This window comes from Mchenga conophoros, linkage group LG18 (assembly GCF_057382185.1).
Source record: "Mchenga conophoros isolate Kocher_MC1m ecotype Shallow Benthic linkage group LG18, M_conophoros_male_GT1.1, whole genome shotgun sequence".
Lineage (NCBI taxonomy): Eukaryota > Metazoa > Chordata > Actinopteri > Cichliformes > Cichlidae > Mchenga > Mchenga conophoros.
In genome coordinates, this window is record NC_140543.1 from 14,261,577 (window position 1) to 14,277,904 (window position 16,328).

The following is a 16,328-nucleotide window of genomic DNA, read 5'->3' on the forward strand; positions in this document are numbered from 1 at the left end:
AGTTTAACTCCAACCAGTAAACCCACAGAGCAGAAATCTTTCTGATTAAGGATTTCAATTTTGACACACGTTTAAGCAAGCAGAACAAAAACACATTTTTAGTCATTTAGAAATCTGCACCAATTCTTGGAAATACAGCAGTCTTCTAAACTAGAATTCCCAAAGAGACTTGGTGTAGCAATGAATGAGACATTTATAGTTTACGCTTTTAATTCAAGAATGCAGTTCCCAAAGATAAGACAAATTCCAATGGATGATACAGTGAAGAAACCCCCCACTACCAGTAATGTGACTGTATTATGACAAAAGACAAAGACACTTTGTAACTTCAAAGATACAGGAGGAAAGTTAAAGGAGAACAGGTTTCGTAAAATGTAACCAACAATATAAATGGCATGATTAGGTTTGAAACTGAACAGGTCACCGTGCATTACTATTTCCAAACATAGAAAGGGTTTCCTTTTTTCTTGGTTGTTTAAGCTGTGAAATCAATACTTTTATTGAAGGGATAAATCTACTCAGAAAAAAAAAATTACTAAAAGGTGTTATATGTGTTTTGACAGGGATTACCACATTACTTTAAAAACGCTTGAACAATATGAAAATTTCCTAAAAAGGACTGATATCCAACACGCTTTGAAATGTTACTTTGTTTTTTGGCGTGCTATCGTGTGCCCTTTGTGTTGAGTAATAGGTAAGATGCAGATAAACAGGTAACTTAAAAATTTAACAGGCAAGTGGCAGAAAATAAGGCTAAATAAATCCTCAAATTTCACTTAGCATCCAAGACTGCATTAAATTGTCATTTTCAGGTTACCAATATAAACTGGCCAGATTCAGCAATCATATCCTTTAATACTGATTTTTTTTCGTCCAATGCCAGTTTAAATTCATCTGAAACCTATTAAACAGGCTTTTTTTGGCAAAGACTTTCTACATAAAGTGAGATGAGATCAATATTGCTCATATGCGTTTGGTAAATATGAGCCTACTGTTTAAAAGGTCAGTAAAGTCATTTACCAACACCTCTAGATCACTAATTAGTTAGATTTTCAGTGCTGTTACACAGAGTTTTAAATAACAAAAACAAAAAAAACAAAACCCAGAATCTATTGGTCACTTCAGTGGAGAGATTGAGCATGGTCAAAGAAAGAAACAACTGAAATAATTTTATTTAAAATTCACAAGATAAAGCACTGGCCTTGGTGGATTTTGATTTCTTTGAACAGAGACATTGCTGAATTCTGGTCTTAAGCTGGGTTTTTCATATTTATTGAACAGAGAAAAGTATTACCGATGTCATCCAACTTCCAGCAAGAAAGCTACCAGCATTTCCCCAAATTATTTTACTACTACTTCAAATTTTAGAGACTTCACAATCATCTCACTACCTTAAGACGCTTATTTGCCTGTTCTCATTTGTCTCAAATACATCTACACAAGATGTATTTGAGACAAATTCTTTCTACAATAATCAGGGTTTGAGAATGATAATGACAGCACCTTTGATCAAACTATTAAATGTGGATGGAAAGGATGAGGAAGAAAAAAAATGAATAGTAACACTCAATTTAAACCCTCAGAATTTCAGAAGCTCCACTTCGAAGATAAGAGTGGAATTTGCAGGGATCAGGGGTGGATATCCTCTGCTGCCATACGCGTAGTCCGGAGAGCAGGTCAGCTTGGCCACCTGGCCCAGGCTCATCTGTGGAGGAGATGAAGACCAAGTTAGATAGGTGAGTGAAATGAACAAAGTTTACTTTGTTTTAAAAGCCCTCCCAGTGATTGATACAGCTTTGAAGATGTGTTAAAAAGAAAAGAAAAAAAAATTACACAAGTGAATATAGTTCATTAGACGTTTCACGCTGGCTTAAATGAGTGAAGCCATATGAGACAGCAACAAACAACAACAAATACTAGGCCTGAAGGCCCCAGATGAAAGTTGCCTGTATTTTCTGTTACTGTAACATGCAGCATGAACAGTTTCACTGTGTGTGCAGCAGCTGCAGTTTGCATGACTGATTGCTCTGCACTGCCTGTTTGCACCTTGCACTTTTTAGTGCTTTACTACTGTGCAGCAAGTAGTGGGCGAGTGATTGCGGAAAAGGCAGTGTCTTCCTTGCAAATTTCAGGCAACAGCAGCAAGCTGCTGGCAACCAAACCGATCGCAAAGTGGGTTTTTTTTCTGTGTAGAAGATTGTGTTTGTATTTTGAAATATTTAAACTTATACACCTCATAACCACAGTAGTATTTTGGCCTTTGTGCATTTCATGACTAAGTTAATAAGAAACATGAAATAAAAAGCAAAAAACAACCAATCCTAATTACGATCTTTGACATACCTTTATGATACAATTTTACCTCATAATCTAGCCAAGCAATGAAATCTCTGGTATTTTTGGCAGACCATTACTTTATTAAAAATAAAATCCTTTTGAAATGAAAATGTAAACTAAAATAAGTATGCAAATATTAAATAAAATCTATATGATAAAACATAAGCTCTAAAAAGCAGTACTGAAATAACAGAATTAAAATGGCTTGCTAGCAAACATCAGATAAAATGGCTCAGAGTGTAAAATGTAGATAATGGATGGCCTGGTTTCTGCTCATATTTGCAGCCTCTGATAATAAAAGGCAGAAACATCTTAACAGATTCATTTGTGACTTACAATAATCTTACACATAAACACTAAAGTAAGCCACAGTGATATTTTTTTGTTATTTTTGAGGGGGAAATGACTCGGAGCTATTGCCAAAACGAAGGCACCGAACGTATCTTCATGTGTTTAACATAACATTGATCAGTGTGCCCCTTCAAAGCTCCACTTACCTTAGCTACACCTACATCCCAACCACGGATGACTTCACCTGCGCCCAGTTTGAACTGGAAGGGTGATCCTCGGTCCCTGGAGGAGTCGAACTTCTTGCCGTTTGTCAGGGTGCCTGTCGGAAAGCACCCCCAAATTAATAAAGTCAAAGCCTGATAGCCTCTGCGAAGCCAAACGATACAAATTAAAAGATTCGAGTGACTGTCATGTTGTATTCACACACAGGGTGACTGGGTAAAAATGTACTGCTGAGGGTACACGGTGCAGCTTAGTTTGAGCAGGAATTGTTCGACATCTTAGGACGCCGGAAGCTGCCGTCAGGATGCGGCTAGAATATCTCACATTAGCACAAATCCTTAGAATAAAGACACACGTTACCCTAGCGATAGTTTGCAGTTTCTCGCATTTTATTTATTGTAGGTATTACGAGGCAATCTTAAAGGTGGGAAGGAATTACAGAGAGGGTGTCTTTAGAGTCCGGCTATCCGCCCCCTCATTTCCAGGCGCTAAACTATGCTACGCTAAATTAAGCTAAGCTAAGCAGTGCTAGCTACAGAATTAGCTTGCTGCCACCAATCAAATTCTCATTTAATTGTCCGCAGGTCCACGAAATGAGAAATTATGCTTATTACAAACCCAGTTTATACTAATACATATTTATTTTTTCACCTCGAAGTAAATGAATAAATGGTCAAAAAGAGGCGAGGCTTACCGACATAGTGAACTGAAACTGTCGATCCTTCCTTCGGAAAATTCTTTCCTGAAGAAAGAAAACGAAGGTTGATATACACCCAAAGGCAAATATAGTTTTAAACGGACGGAATAATTGGAACCAAAGAGGGGAGGACAAAAAAAGCTTTACCGTCTCCTGGTCTGAGGGTTTCGACGTCTACTCCCATTGTTCTTTCAGCACAGTTCTCCCTCTGTCTGTCTTCCTGGTACTCTCTGATTGTGAGCTCGTTCAATGAAGCCGTCGAGTATAACGTCCCAAGTGGTTTGGTGGGCTAAAAGCCGTAAAAAAAAACGCGGCTGTCTTCAACTGCTGCTCGATGTATGCCACGGTGGGAATAAATAAGGAGCCTTAAAGCCAATCTTTGGCTTTAAAAATGCAGTTTACTGATTTTTTCCCGACCTAGTGGGTTCGTTGAGCGGACACAGGGGCGTAGTAGTGACATTCTCAAACCCAAGCAGGGGCCCCATGAAGATCCAGTTTTCTTTTTTTTTTTGAGTAATCAAATAAATGAATCACAATGGGAAAAAAAAGGGCCTTCGATGTTCTAGAAGACATTTTTTTTCTCTTGCACACACAGATTATTACGTTATGCAGACAGGTAATCTTGAAAGCAGGTGTTTCCAGGATTTTTAAAAACTGAGTAGTAAAGGATGTGCCTGCAGAAGACCAGAGTACTTCAGTCATCATCCTAAAAATTAAATATTTTTCTTTTTCTTTCTTTTTTTGTGGTAAAAGTATTTTACTTGACTTGGATGGGTTTCTCATTTTGGATAGGCAAAAATAAATTAGGATGCGCCTTGAAATAACAGAACTGAATGTTTTTAAGTTTAATTCTGTTGAACAACCTCTGGAACATGAAGTGCAGCTACTGATCAGTGTGAAATGGATTGTTGTAATTAGTCAGAATTAGCCTATGTTAACTTAATAAATTATACCTTCTATATTTGTTTTTAGAAAAGAAAACAAATGAATTCTTTTTTTATTTTGATAATTGAATATTTCCCATGGACAATCAGGACGGACACAGTTGTTAAAGTGGGTGAACTCAGGACCAAACATCATTCTTGAAAATATGCATCCTCCATAAGGAAAGCCTTTTACATGTAGCACTTCAAACACTTCAAGTGTATTTTGATGCTAATATAACCATAGAAAACATGTGGAATGGAGACCGCTGCACCACTGTATATTAGCTTGACACTGTAGTAAACCTCAGTAATGTGGTCAGAAACTGAGCCACTACCCTGAATCTCTTGTGGGCCAAAAAACAAATGTTATAAACTGTGGTCCCCTTTTCTGGACTTTTTTTGAAAGGCCCACGACTATTGTTCCTGATTTTTGTTTGTTTGTTTTATGTTTGGTTGTGTGTTTTTCTTTGTTGTTTAATGGTCGAGGAGAGAACTAGAATGTAGAAATTCTGAAAGTGCTTTGTATTATACATTGCACTTTGTCTAATAAAAAGACTTGAAAGAAGCTGCTGCTTTTGGACATCATAAGATCCTTTATAGAAAAAGTGCCCTTACACAATGACAGGAAAATGTATAGTTTCCTAAAATAAGAATACTATAAGTTTTTGCAAAGGTTTTACCTCAGCACAGGCAGAAGCTAGAGTATTTTTTCTTCAATGTATTTTTCACTGATTCACTTTGATTTAGTCTCGACTTGCTGGCAGCAGCTTTACTTCTTGCACCTGATAGCCATTTCCCCTGTTTTAGTTTTTCCTGTTACAAGTGAATGCTAAAGATGGGAAAATGGTTCAGAAAACCAAGAGTAATGCTTCATTTTTAAATACAATGGTTGTCTTCTTTTAGTGTTGTTTTGTTTTTTTATGTGAATAATTTAAAAGGCAAAAGATTGTTATGCCAACCTGCAGTATCTTCAGGGCCCACCAGGGGGATGCATCCTACACTTAAGGAATTACTGATTATGTTCTCTCCTGAGAAAAGTCCCACATGCACATTCCAACGTAATTTACTTGATTTCATGAAATTAACATCTATTCAATAAAGAGAAAATCCTTTCGATTTTACTTATTTTATTTACTTTGACAGAAAAACATCTGTCCTAAGCGTCAGTCGATGAAGTGGTGGCCTCCCTTGCTTGCGGCGATGGATCATAAATCTTGTTAAAGAAGAAGTCAGATTCAGTGCCATGTTGCGTGCCCTGAAAAGAAACATATTTAAATAATCTGATAAAAAAAAAACAAAAAAAAAAAAACAGGATTCCTGTTACCACATCATGTTTACTTACATCTATTCTGCAGTCATACAGGTCAAACATTGAGTTCTGGTTAATCGCATCGTCATCGTTCACAAATAGCTGCTGATTCCTGACCACAAAGTACAAATGTTATTGAACATCAAAAACGAGCAATCATTAATGTGCACCTGATGTTGAATCCCTAATCACTGTTGTTAAATTTACATTTTATTATGATTTTGGTTCAGCATAACAAGGACGATGAAGATGATGATCCCAGCAAGAACAATTAGCCCAACTGCAAGGCCGACAATCATACCTGCACACAAAGAGAACCATGATGAATGCACATTCAAACAGATGACTGTTTTTCCAATATTTAATTTTCTGAAAGACGAAGCTGACAGTATTCAAAGATGTTCTTCTTATCAGTGAAGGCAGATAAAAGCACATAAATGAGCAGCACTGTCTGGTCATTGTTTAGTCAAATACACACTGTCCGGTGGAGGTAAACATATGGGCTCAAAATGGGGTCATAAATATTTTGTACTTGTAAATCGGTTTTGTACTTGTAAAAAAGATTTGTATGTGTAAAAAAAATTTGTGCATGCGTAAAAAAGATTTGTATGTGTAAAAAAGATTTGTGCGTGCATAAAAAAGATTTGTATGTGTAAAAAAGATTTGTGCGTGTGTAAAAAAGATTTGTGTGTGGACTTAGCCCAAAAAGACCCCTGCAAGTTACAAGTACGAATTTTGACCCTATTTTTCTTCCTTTAAGCTGATTGGTCAATGTCATGTCAATCACAAATTAAACAATCCAATCAGAGAACAGATGGGTTTGACTGTCGGAGGGGCATTTTTTTTGAACTGCAGGTCCTTGAAGGGTAATCTCTATATAAATATCCGATAGCAGTTAGGTCCCCTTACTTTCAGCAGCTGTTGAAAGGATTAAGTTGTGGTATATCAGTGGTTAGAAATACCATTATTACTTTAGGATTAGTTTAACACAACGTCAGGGCTGACCCGGGACCATTGCTGTGAGTCACAGCGCGCAGCATAAAAGTCCTTTCACATCAGACGCATCGGATGTGCTGCTAATGCTAATTGCTAACTAAAAGCAAAGGATCCAGAATTTGTTGCTGGCTGCTGGGCTCTGTGGGTTTTTGCAGCAGCTCTACCTGCACTAGATGCACCTGCTCCTTGTCGTTTTTATCTCTGACTTTATGTGAACTACAAGAGTTTGTGGAGGTTTTTTGCTGGTTCTTCAAAAGTTCAATAAAAACATGTATGCTAATCCATAACGAAGAAAGCTTTGTAATGAAGACTGTCATTTCCAAAACACTGGCCCGCCCCCCCCCCCGCATCCGCAGCGCTGTCTGCAGCACTGTTGAAAAGGCTGTGGAAGTCCCTGAAATTAAACACGTAGTCCTGTGACACAAAAATCACCAAACTCGGACGACCACAGACTGTTTTCCTTCGTGGTGATGAAGGTAAACGCTGGGTTGGCATGTAAAAGGGCATTTATTCCCTTCAAAGACCTGCAGTTCAAAAAAAGCGCCCCTCTGAGAGCCAAACCCATCTGTTCTCTGATTGGATTGTTACATTTGTGATTGACATGACATTCACCAATCAGATGAAAGGAAGAAAAATAGGGTCAAAATTCGTACTTGTAACTTGTAGGGTTTTTTTTGGCTAAGTCCACACACAAATCTTTTTCACGCACACACAAATCTTTTTCACGCACACACAAATCTTTTTCACGCACACACAAATCTTTTTCACAAGTACAAAACCGATTTACAAGTACAAAATATTTATGACTACATTTTGAGCCCATATAGATCGCGACACAGACACTAAGAAACACAGGGCTTAAATACTCAGAGGGAGCAATCAGGAAATGAGTAACAGGAGGGAAACACAGCTGGGGCAAATCAGAACTGACGAGACCAAAGAAGCGTAACCTGAACACACTGAGAAAAGACAGAGACCTTCAAAGTAAAACAGGAAACACATAACACAGACTGAACAAAGACACAGACTCACATGCAGGCACTACAAAGGGAACAGAGACGTGGGACCAGGGCAGACACAAACACTGACTGAACACGGGGATATAGGAACTTAGGATACACATAGACGCGAACTAGACAAGGGGATGCAGGTGATAGGGGAGACAGAGCCATTAAAGAAGACAGAGACATAAACCATAAGACAGAACTCAAAGAAACCAAAGACTAGAAAGTATACATAATATAATAAACTCAAAAACCCTGGGTCAACGACCCAGGCATCCTAACACTAACTTCAAGCTGCCAAAATCAAATGATAAATATTCGTGACCCATTTAAAGTATCTTGATTTGAACAATTGGGAGTAAACCTTGCTTGGCAGTCTGTGCTATAAAGTGCAAAAGAAGAAAAAAAAAGAGACAGTGTCTGCCCCAAATATTAATGCAAGTAGGTGTTTTGCTATGGTCATTTGGGATCATATGTAAACCCACAAATAATTTGTCATTTTTTACATAAGAAAAGCATTTTTCCACAGTACAAGAAATTATTTTCTTCTAGTTTTCTATGAAAAAAATAGTAAGATGTATTCATGAAGTTACAGTTACCCTTATTGTCAGAGTGATCAATGGAAGGCTCTGTGTAGCAGCTGCCTGGGATGATGGTGATATCATCAAGAGCAACATCCCCACCTGCCATCCTGCCTCGCTGATACACAAACACAAACTGTGGCAAGGAAAGAGAGAGAAGTTTAAAGGTTACATAAATATCTAAAAAAAACCATGAAGCAGACTGTAGCGAGGCAATGTAGCTGTCAAATATATACTGCTGCCCACCTCTCAGCTCACACAACTGTGTACAAATCACATAAGAAGAATATTACTTCCATGCAAAAACAAAATTATGATCCAGACTGCTTAAATTAAAGGGATTGGTATATCACTGTATGGGTGTATATGAGTGCTCAATTCCATGAATGAAGTCGGTGAGTCGCAGGTTTAACAAAAGAACTGACAAACAATCTGTAATTTAAATGTAAATAAAGTCTTAAAGCCCATAAATACAAGTGCATTTACAGCATGTATGCCATCGCCTATAAATTCAAACGTTTGCTCCTGACATCTGTCAAAATTCCCAGACAATGAAGGCTTTGAGAGAAAGTGAAATACTCAGCCACAAATTATATAAATCCTCAGTAAACCCATTCAAATACATAATCTCTTAAGTGCTGCTTTTAGTTTAATATTTCAGTGTTTTGTTAATGCTGAGGTTCATGAAGGGTTTGCATAAAAATCCTTGTCAGACCTTCTCTGCATAACTGAAATTAACATTTTGTCCATCCATAAGTAAAATTATCATTAAATATTATAAAGAACCAACTGAGAAGAACTGTTACGCATCAAAGAGCAAAGTTAAAACACGAGGAGCAATCAGGTCATCAAATGTTCATCGACTGATAACGACAAAAGCAGTGCAATACACACGTCCACGTCGTGACGCTGAATAAGATGAAACTGAATAAGTCATAATTTTAAATATATACCATAAGAATATAATATTACAACTGTAAGTGTTAAAACAAATAAATCAAACGTAGTGATAATGCAGCATTAATTTATATAGCAATTACTCTCACCTAGCACTCAAAGCCTTTTTTTTTAACAGAAACATTTTCATGTGATGTGGGGCCCTGGGATCCACATCTGAAAAGCACATAGTTTAAATCCTGAGTCACCAGGACCTGGGTTTGTTTACGTCCATAGGTACAAAGTGGGTAACCACTGTACAACCCATACCCCTATTATTATTATATGTATATATTTTTTTAAAATGGAGTAATTTTAGACTTCTAAAGTCAACTCCTGCCTTTGTTGACAGTCATCATAAAAATTGGCTAATGGGCTTTATCAAAAAGCAGTCATAAGAGTTTTTGTTCCAAATGTGTTACTTGTGTCCATCTGTGAATCATTTCTCTGTAATGGTAAGTAATCTGTAATGTAATCTGCTGCAATATAAAATCAACATTTCATTTTTCACTTTTATATTTTGTGTATTTCTCCACATGAAACTTATCACAAGCTCAGTAATACCCAAAATGCTTCATCATGCGTGACAGACACATTTGCCATCTGCCACTTTTCTCCCTTGTTTCCTGTTTCAGTCCACTTCAATAGGCCCACTTCATCACCACCAGCCTGCATTTTCCTGCAAGACAGGATGACACCCATTTATTTTATGTAATGCAGAAAATTTCATTCGTATAATAATATTGTTTAATATTAATGATCTTCAGACAGAAGTATTTACCTGTTATTTATATAGACACGGAGAGTCCCAACATGGTTTCCAAACATGTGGTACCAGAATGTGAGACAGTGCCCTCGTGTGGAGGGCTGTAAAACATCACTGACCAGGAAGGATGAGACTCCCCACTCACCCACAAAACTGTCCACGTAAACATAGTGACCTGATGGAAACACAGCAAGCACATTCAGATTAACAATAGCAGCCAGTGTCATAAAGAACTGTGATTTCAAACAAGCATGCATATCAAAATAATGAACGACAAAAGAATTTCCCTCAGGATAAATAAAGTTCCTCTTATCTTATCTTATCTTATCTTATCTTATCTTATCTTATCTTATCAGATGGTATACTTCCTTTAGGCCAAACACAGTCTACCGATGACAAATTATTCTATATAATCAATTCTGTCTCTATGCGGAACCTTATTGGCGAATAAAACTGCTACAATTAATATTTATATTCTATTTAGAATTAATCTAATTCATCTTTTTATATATCTGGAGTCTATCATAGACTCAGGCAAGTAAGAACTCCTCCAGGTTCCTCCAGGACCAAAGGAGACCCAAAAGAGACGTAAAAAAAAAGTGAATGTTAGATTCAAGAACATCAGGTTAATGCAAACATTGAATAAACTTAGCTCTATATTTTCTGCTTGTGTAAAAAGTGACCTCCTGCTAACAGTTTTGTCGTCTGGTTTACAGCTTGCTTCTGCATTAGGCACCGAGCCAAGTGTTTCATGCATGAAATTTCAAACAGTCAGCGCTCATTTGCTATTTCTCACGAGCCAATAATTGTAAAGTGCTTTATTCGCACAATGATTCTTTATGAATGCTGCTTGAGTTACTCATGCTGTACAGGGAGTCCAGAATTATTAGGCAAATGAGTATTTTGTCCACATCATCCTCTTCATGCATGTTGTCTTACTCCAAGCTGTATAGGCTCAAAAGCCTACTACCAATTAAGCATATTAGGTGATGTGCATCTCTGTAATGAGAAGGGGTGTGGTCTAATGACATCAACACCCTATATCAGGTGTGCATAATTATTAGGCAACTTCCTTTCCTTTGGCAAAATGGGTCAAAAGAAGGACTTGACAGGCTCAGAAAAGTCAAAAATAGTGAGATATCTTGCAGAGGGATGCAGCAGTCTCAAAATTGCAAAGCTTCTGAAGCGTGATCATCGAACAATCAAGCGTTTCATTCAAAATAGTCAACAGGGTCGCAAGAAGTGTGTGGAAAAACCAAGGCACAAAATAACTGCCCATGAACTGAGAAAAGTCAAGCGTGCAGCTGCCAAGATGCCACTTGCCACCAGTTTGGCCATATTTCAGAGCTGCAACATCACTGGAGTGCCCAAAAGCACAAGGTGTGCAATACTCAGAGACATGGCCAAGGTAAGAAAGGCTGAAAGACGACTACCACTAAACAAGACACACAAGCTGAAACGTCAAGACTGGGCCAAGAAATATCTCAAGACTGATTTTTCTAAGGTTTTATGGACTGATGAAATGAGAGTGAGTCTTGATGGGCCAGATGGATGGGCCCGTGGCTGGATTGGTAAAGGGCAGAGAGCTCCAGTCCAACTCAGACGCCAGCAAGGTAGAGGTGGAGTACTGGTTTGGGCTGGTATCATCAAAGATGAGCTTGTGGGGCCTTTTCGGGTTGAGGATGGAGTCAAGCTCAACTCCCAGTCCTGCAGCCAGTTTCTGGAAGACACCTTCTTCAAGCAGTGGTACAGGAAGAAGTCTGCATCCTTCAAGAAAAACATGATTTTCATGCAGGACAATGCTCCATCACACGCGTCCAAGTACTCCACAGCGTGGCTGGCAAGAAAGGGTATAAAAGAAGAAAAACTAATGACATGGCCACCTTGTTCACCTGATCTGAACCCCATTGAGAACCTGTGGTCCATCATCAAATGTGAGATTTACAAGGAGGGAAAACAGTACACCTCTCTGAACAGTGTCTGGGAGGCTGTGGTTGCTGCTGCACGCAATGTTGATGGTGAACAGATCAAAACACTGACAGAATCCATGGATGGCAGGCTTTTGAGTGTCCTTGCAAAGAAAGGTGGCTATATTGGTCGCTGATTTGTTTTTGTTTTGTTTTTGAATGTCAGAAATGTATATTTGTGAATGTGGAGATGTTATATTGGTTTCACTGGTAAAAATAAATAATTGAAATGGGTATATATTTGTTTTTTGTTAAGTTGCCTAATAATTATGCACAGTAATAGTCACCTGCACACACAGATATCCCCCTAAAATAGCTAAAACTAAAAACAAACTAAAAACTACTTCCACAAAATTCTGCTTTGATATTAATGAGTTTTTTGGGTTCATTGAGAACATGGTTGTTGTTCAATAATAAAATTATTCCTCAAAAATACAACTTGCCTAATAATTCTGCACTCCCTGTATAACTGAACTCATGGCCAGAGATGGGCAGTAACGCGTTACTTGTAATTCGATTACTTTTTTCAGGTAACGAGTAAAGTAAGGGATTACTATCGCAAAAACGGTAATTAGATTACCGTTACTTTCCCGTAAGCACGCTGTGTTACTGCGTTACTAAAACCGTGATTTTTTTTGCGAGAATGTTTCATGACAGTGACGTAAGCGAGTGCGACGTTCGTGACAACAGCTGTGTGCAGATCAACAAAGGATAATATATCGATTGTGGGAGAGAGTATGAGTGTGCAGCGTTTAAAGCGTGGAAGTACTGACCTTACTTTGAGTTTGATTCCGTAAAAAGTGACAAAAACATTAGTGTCCGTTGTGCGTGGGAAGAAAACTTCTTTTTACAGCGAAAAAAACCCCTAAACTTCCAAGCAAGCACCGAGTGCGCAACCACGTAATGGGAAATTCACAGAGAAACTCGCGGATTCTTCCACTGACCGCTGTGGCACACCTGCACAAGGGTAAACCTCCGCCTACCGCAGTCCTGCTTTACAGGTGAAAATAGAGCAACAGGGCTGCTAGTCTTTGATTTTATTTATTTTCTACTGTGTTTCACTTGCATCTATTTGAAAGACTGAGTGTAAACACAAAAAAATATTTTATTTTATGTTCTGGAATGTGCAGAAAATAGGTTTAAATGTTAAACAAATTTCTTCCAGTCAGAGAATTTTACATATAATTAAATTTTTGCTTGATGCATAAAGTTAAAAGATTAAAACTAATAAAACAAGTTTTAAAAAGGGACTTGTCCATTTGATTACATTTTGTATGATGGATTATGCAAAAAAAAGTAGAATTGGGCTGAAAGAGCTATTGCTTTATCACCTATTCAGGTTGTAAATCGTGCTTTTAAAAAGTAACGAAGTAACTAAGTAATTAATTACTTTTGAAAATAAGTAATCAGTAAAGTAACGGGATTTTTTGGGGAAGTAATCAGTAATTAGTTACTGATTACATTTTTCAAGTAACTTGACCAACACTGCTCATGGCAATTGTGTTTTTTGTGCATCTGTAAAGTCTACTTTTTGTCTCTATCCGGTATAGTTACTACCTTGTGTGGAATTAGTAGTGTGATCCACACTGGGTCCTGTATGTGGGTTCGGGGAACCACCACTGCCATGGAGCCAGTCTCCCTGGTCGACTCCTTCACCCAGGTTGCTCCAGCTACACATTGTGTCCTCAAAGTCACAAAATCCACGAGGAGGACACTGATTATCAGTCAGCTGTACATCATCAATAGCCATGTCCCCCTCCTGTGTAGGGCCGGCCTTCACACCTTCCACCACAATCTGAGACACAAAGCATGTACACCAGATTTTAAAAAATCTTAGTGGAAGAGTTATTTTAGTGTTTTTTTAAAATATTTTTGTATCATTTCCATGACACTGCACTGTTGTACACTCAAAGTAGTGTTACCAATTAATGTGCCATAATTTTTGTCTGCCCAAGAAAATAAACTCTCACAGTAATATGTGTTTATGCAGTTTTATGTGATCAGGTTTTGAAATATTGGTCTTCTGTTTTTTGTAGATTACTCTAATTCACCACATTATTACCAGGAAACACTTTAGTGTTTTCGGAGAACAATTAGTGCATGCGTTTCAACTCCATTTTACAAAAACAACTCTTTTTTTCTACACAACACAAAGATTAAATGAAAATATGACACCTCTTACATTATTTTGAATATTTACAGATGTTGTTTAAACACAGTCAAATTAAGCAGCATATGAAAACAACATAAAGGAAATGGCTTACAAATATATACAGTTGTAGTAATGAAAAAAAAAACACTCCCAGAGTTTACTTGTGTAACAATACCACAATGTAGTGGAAGTGAAAGTACAGTGTCATCAAAAAAAAAGAACAACCTCAGTGGTGAGTAATAATACTGATTATGGGGACATAATGACCCACAGCAGGGTTAAACCTGTATTAAAATGTACTAATATTTTATAATTACTGAATTAACAGAAAAGCATTAACTATGTTTTATATTAGAATAAGTGTGTGTGTGAAAAATTAAAAATGTATTTAGACACTGTACTGCTTTTTTGTTGTTGTCTGTGCATCTATTTGTTCACACGTGTTTATTTATGTAACTGTTTTTGTGCCTCTGATCAAGGCACTGGTTTACAGCTGGAGCGCTGCCCTCTGCTTCTGTATGTACTGAATACACAAAACTAATTTTCTCACTGGACTAAATAACTTATTTATGACTTAAATTGCTCTGTTCACTAGTTTGGATGGATCTTTGTGACTCACTCTGTAAGGATGAAGCCGAGGCAGAAGAGAAGCCCGAGCGAACCTCCACAGAAGGCCCTGGTCTCCTGTCTGAGAGAAAATCAGAGCTTCCTTCCCATCTTCACTTTGCTGGTAAACATTTAGTGTCCCCATTCCTTTGCCATACATGTGGTACCACAGCTGCACGCAAGATCCTTTGTCTGAAGGACAAAAAAAATCACATCTGAATCCCCTGAACTGTTTTGGCCCTGTTTGAACGCGGGCCCCTGTCTGCATTATATAAAAATACTGCTGAGTCTCTCACCCGCTGGGTACAGAGGTGAAAACATTGCAGCTTTCTGGCCAGCTCGGTCAGTAGACGATGAAGGCAGGTAGAAGTAGTGACCCGTAGGTGTGCTGGTGGTGTGATCGCTCTCCGGTCCTGTGTAAGGGTTGTGAGTATATCCCTGATGTCTGATCCACTCAGAATCACTGGCTGCTTGCTGCTCCCAGTTACAGCTCCCATCCTCAAAGTCACACAAATCTGTACAACATTATTACATTTTAACTTAATCTGAGGACATTAGACATGACAGTTTTTGATTAACACTGTAATATCTGTTGCAGTTAATTAGCTCCCTGTGCATTGGATAAGACTAGTTCTGCTGCAGTTTCAGTGAGCTGCTAAACTATTTTGTATTTTGGTCAGAGAGCTCCTGTTTGAACTCTAATAGAGCAAATGAATGAAATTGGAGTCTAAACTTAAGTAAACATCTCTTTGGACCCAAGGGGTGGATGTTGGGATGATGGAAGTTTGAAACATCAGAGAGAGATGCAGCTGACAGAGGATGAAATAGAAATTTGGCAGCTTCCTCACAAATTTTGGAGGGCTTGTTTTGGTATCTGGGGAGAGGAGAGTGTGAGGCAGGGCAACTTGAAATGCCCATGTGAAGTACCTGGTATGTTTTTATACACTTATTGCATCATTTTTAAAATGAATACTTGCAAAATGACTATTACGCCCCCATTTAGCATTTTATTTGATCTATACAGTTAGTAAACTGAAAAGGAACAATATAATTACTTAACATGTGTGGCAAAAAATAGCAAATAACAGACATTAATGTGGTTGCTTGGAATTTTTATCATTTTCAGCTCCATTACCAGAAACAGGACATGCTCCAGGACTCAAGGAGATGTCATCAATGGCTATGTCTCCAGCCTCTCCCCCCACTGCTGCCTCCAGAACAACCTGGTGGACTTTCTGCAGGTTCACATGGCTCTGAACCTGCAGCCACTTATCTCCTTGGTTTCCTGATTTTTGCCACACCTACAGGAAAGACAGAATGTTGATTCACTCATCCCAATAAGGATGTGAGGAGGATTTTTGCAACACAGTGTTATGCACTGTCTGTTAAGGTTCTCAGTGTTATGCACTGAAAGTGTGCATCTTGCATTCATTATGCCATGCATTAATGTGATTTTGCAATCAGCATTTCACAAGAATGTGAAAAGTATAATAACACAGAGAAAAACACAGTGGAAACAGCCGCAAATATTTCTCAAT

General features: G+C 38.0%; 2 protein-coding genes across 3 annotated transcripts in view; both read right to left on the reverse strand.

Moving 5' to 3' along the window:
• Nucleotides 1-192: 192 nt before the first annotated feature.
• LOC146553398 (uncharacterized) lies at nucleotides 193-3,970 on the reverse strand. Its single transcript, XM_085253658.1, has 4 exons — nucleotides 3,695-3,970; nucleotides 3,545-3,592; nucleotides 2,835-2,947; nucleotides 193-1,705 (listed from the first exon to the last, which is right to left on the reverse strand). The coding sequence occupies exons 1-4, from the start codon at nucleotides 3,729-3,731 to the stop codon at nucleotides 1,580-1,582; spliced, it is 324 nt and encodes a 107-aa protein (XP_085109784.1). The 5' UTR covers nucleotides 3,732-3,970; the 3' UTR covers nucleotides 193-1,579.
• A 1,613-nt stretch (nucleotides 3,971-5,583) lies between these two features.
• LOC146553399 (MAM and LDL-receptor class A domain-containing protein 1) overlaps nucleotides 5,584-16,328 on the reverse strand; it is a 31,035-nt gene continuing 20,290 nt past the window's right edge. For both annotated transcript variants that reach the window (XM_085253656.1, XM_085253657.1), the window contains 10 exons: nucleotides 15,926-16,091; nucleotides 15,087-15,305; nucleotides 14,804-14,982; nucleotides 13,590-13,827; nucleotides 10,081-10,240; nucleotides 9,864-9,978; nucleotides 8,382-8,499; nucleotides 5,990-6,083; nucleotides 5,816-5,894; nucleotides 5,584-5,728 (listed from right to left, as the gene is read on the reverse strand). In XM_085253656.1, the coding sequence (XP_085109782.1) occupies nucleotides 5,630-5,728; nucleotides 5,816-5,894; nucleotides 5,990-6,083; nucleotides 8,382-8,499; nucleotides 9,864-9,978; nucleotides 10,081-10,240; nucleotides 13,590-13,827; nucleotides 14,804-14,982; nucleotides 15,087-15,305; nucleotides 15,926-16,091 (1,467 nt within the window). In that variant the 3' untranslated portion in view covers nucleotides 5,584-5,629. The remainder of the gene's footprint in view (nucleotides 5,729-5,815; nucleotides 5,895-5,989; nucleotides 6,084-8,381; nucleotides 8,500-9,863; nucleotides 9,979-10,080; nucleotides 10,241-13,589; nucleotides 13,828-14,803; nucleotides 14,983-15,086; nucleotides 15,306-15,925; nucleotides 16,092-16,328) is intronic.

What these genes read in the sequence shown, in the direction of transcription:
- LOC146553398 (XM_085253658.1), bottom strand. Translation starts at nt 3,731, where the DNA reads ATGGGAGTAGACGTCGAAACCCTCAGACCAGGAGACG. An exon ending in AGTTTCAGTTCACTATGTCG is followed by an intron (nt 2,948 to 3,544) that starts GTAAGCCTCGCC and finishes GCTTTCCGACAG; the next exon opens with GCACCCTGACAAACGGCAAG. An exon ending in GGGATGTAGGTGTAGCTAAG is followed by an intron (nt 1,706 to 2,834) that starts GTAAGTGGAGCT and finishes TCTCCTCCACAG; the next exon opens with ATGAGCCTGGGCCAGGTGGC.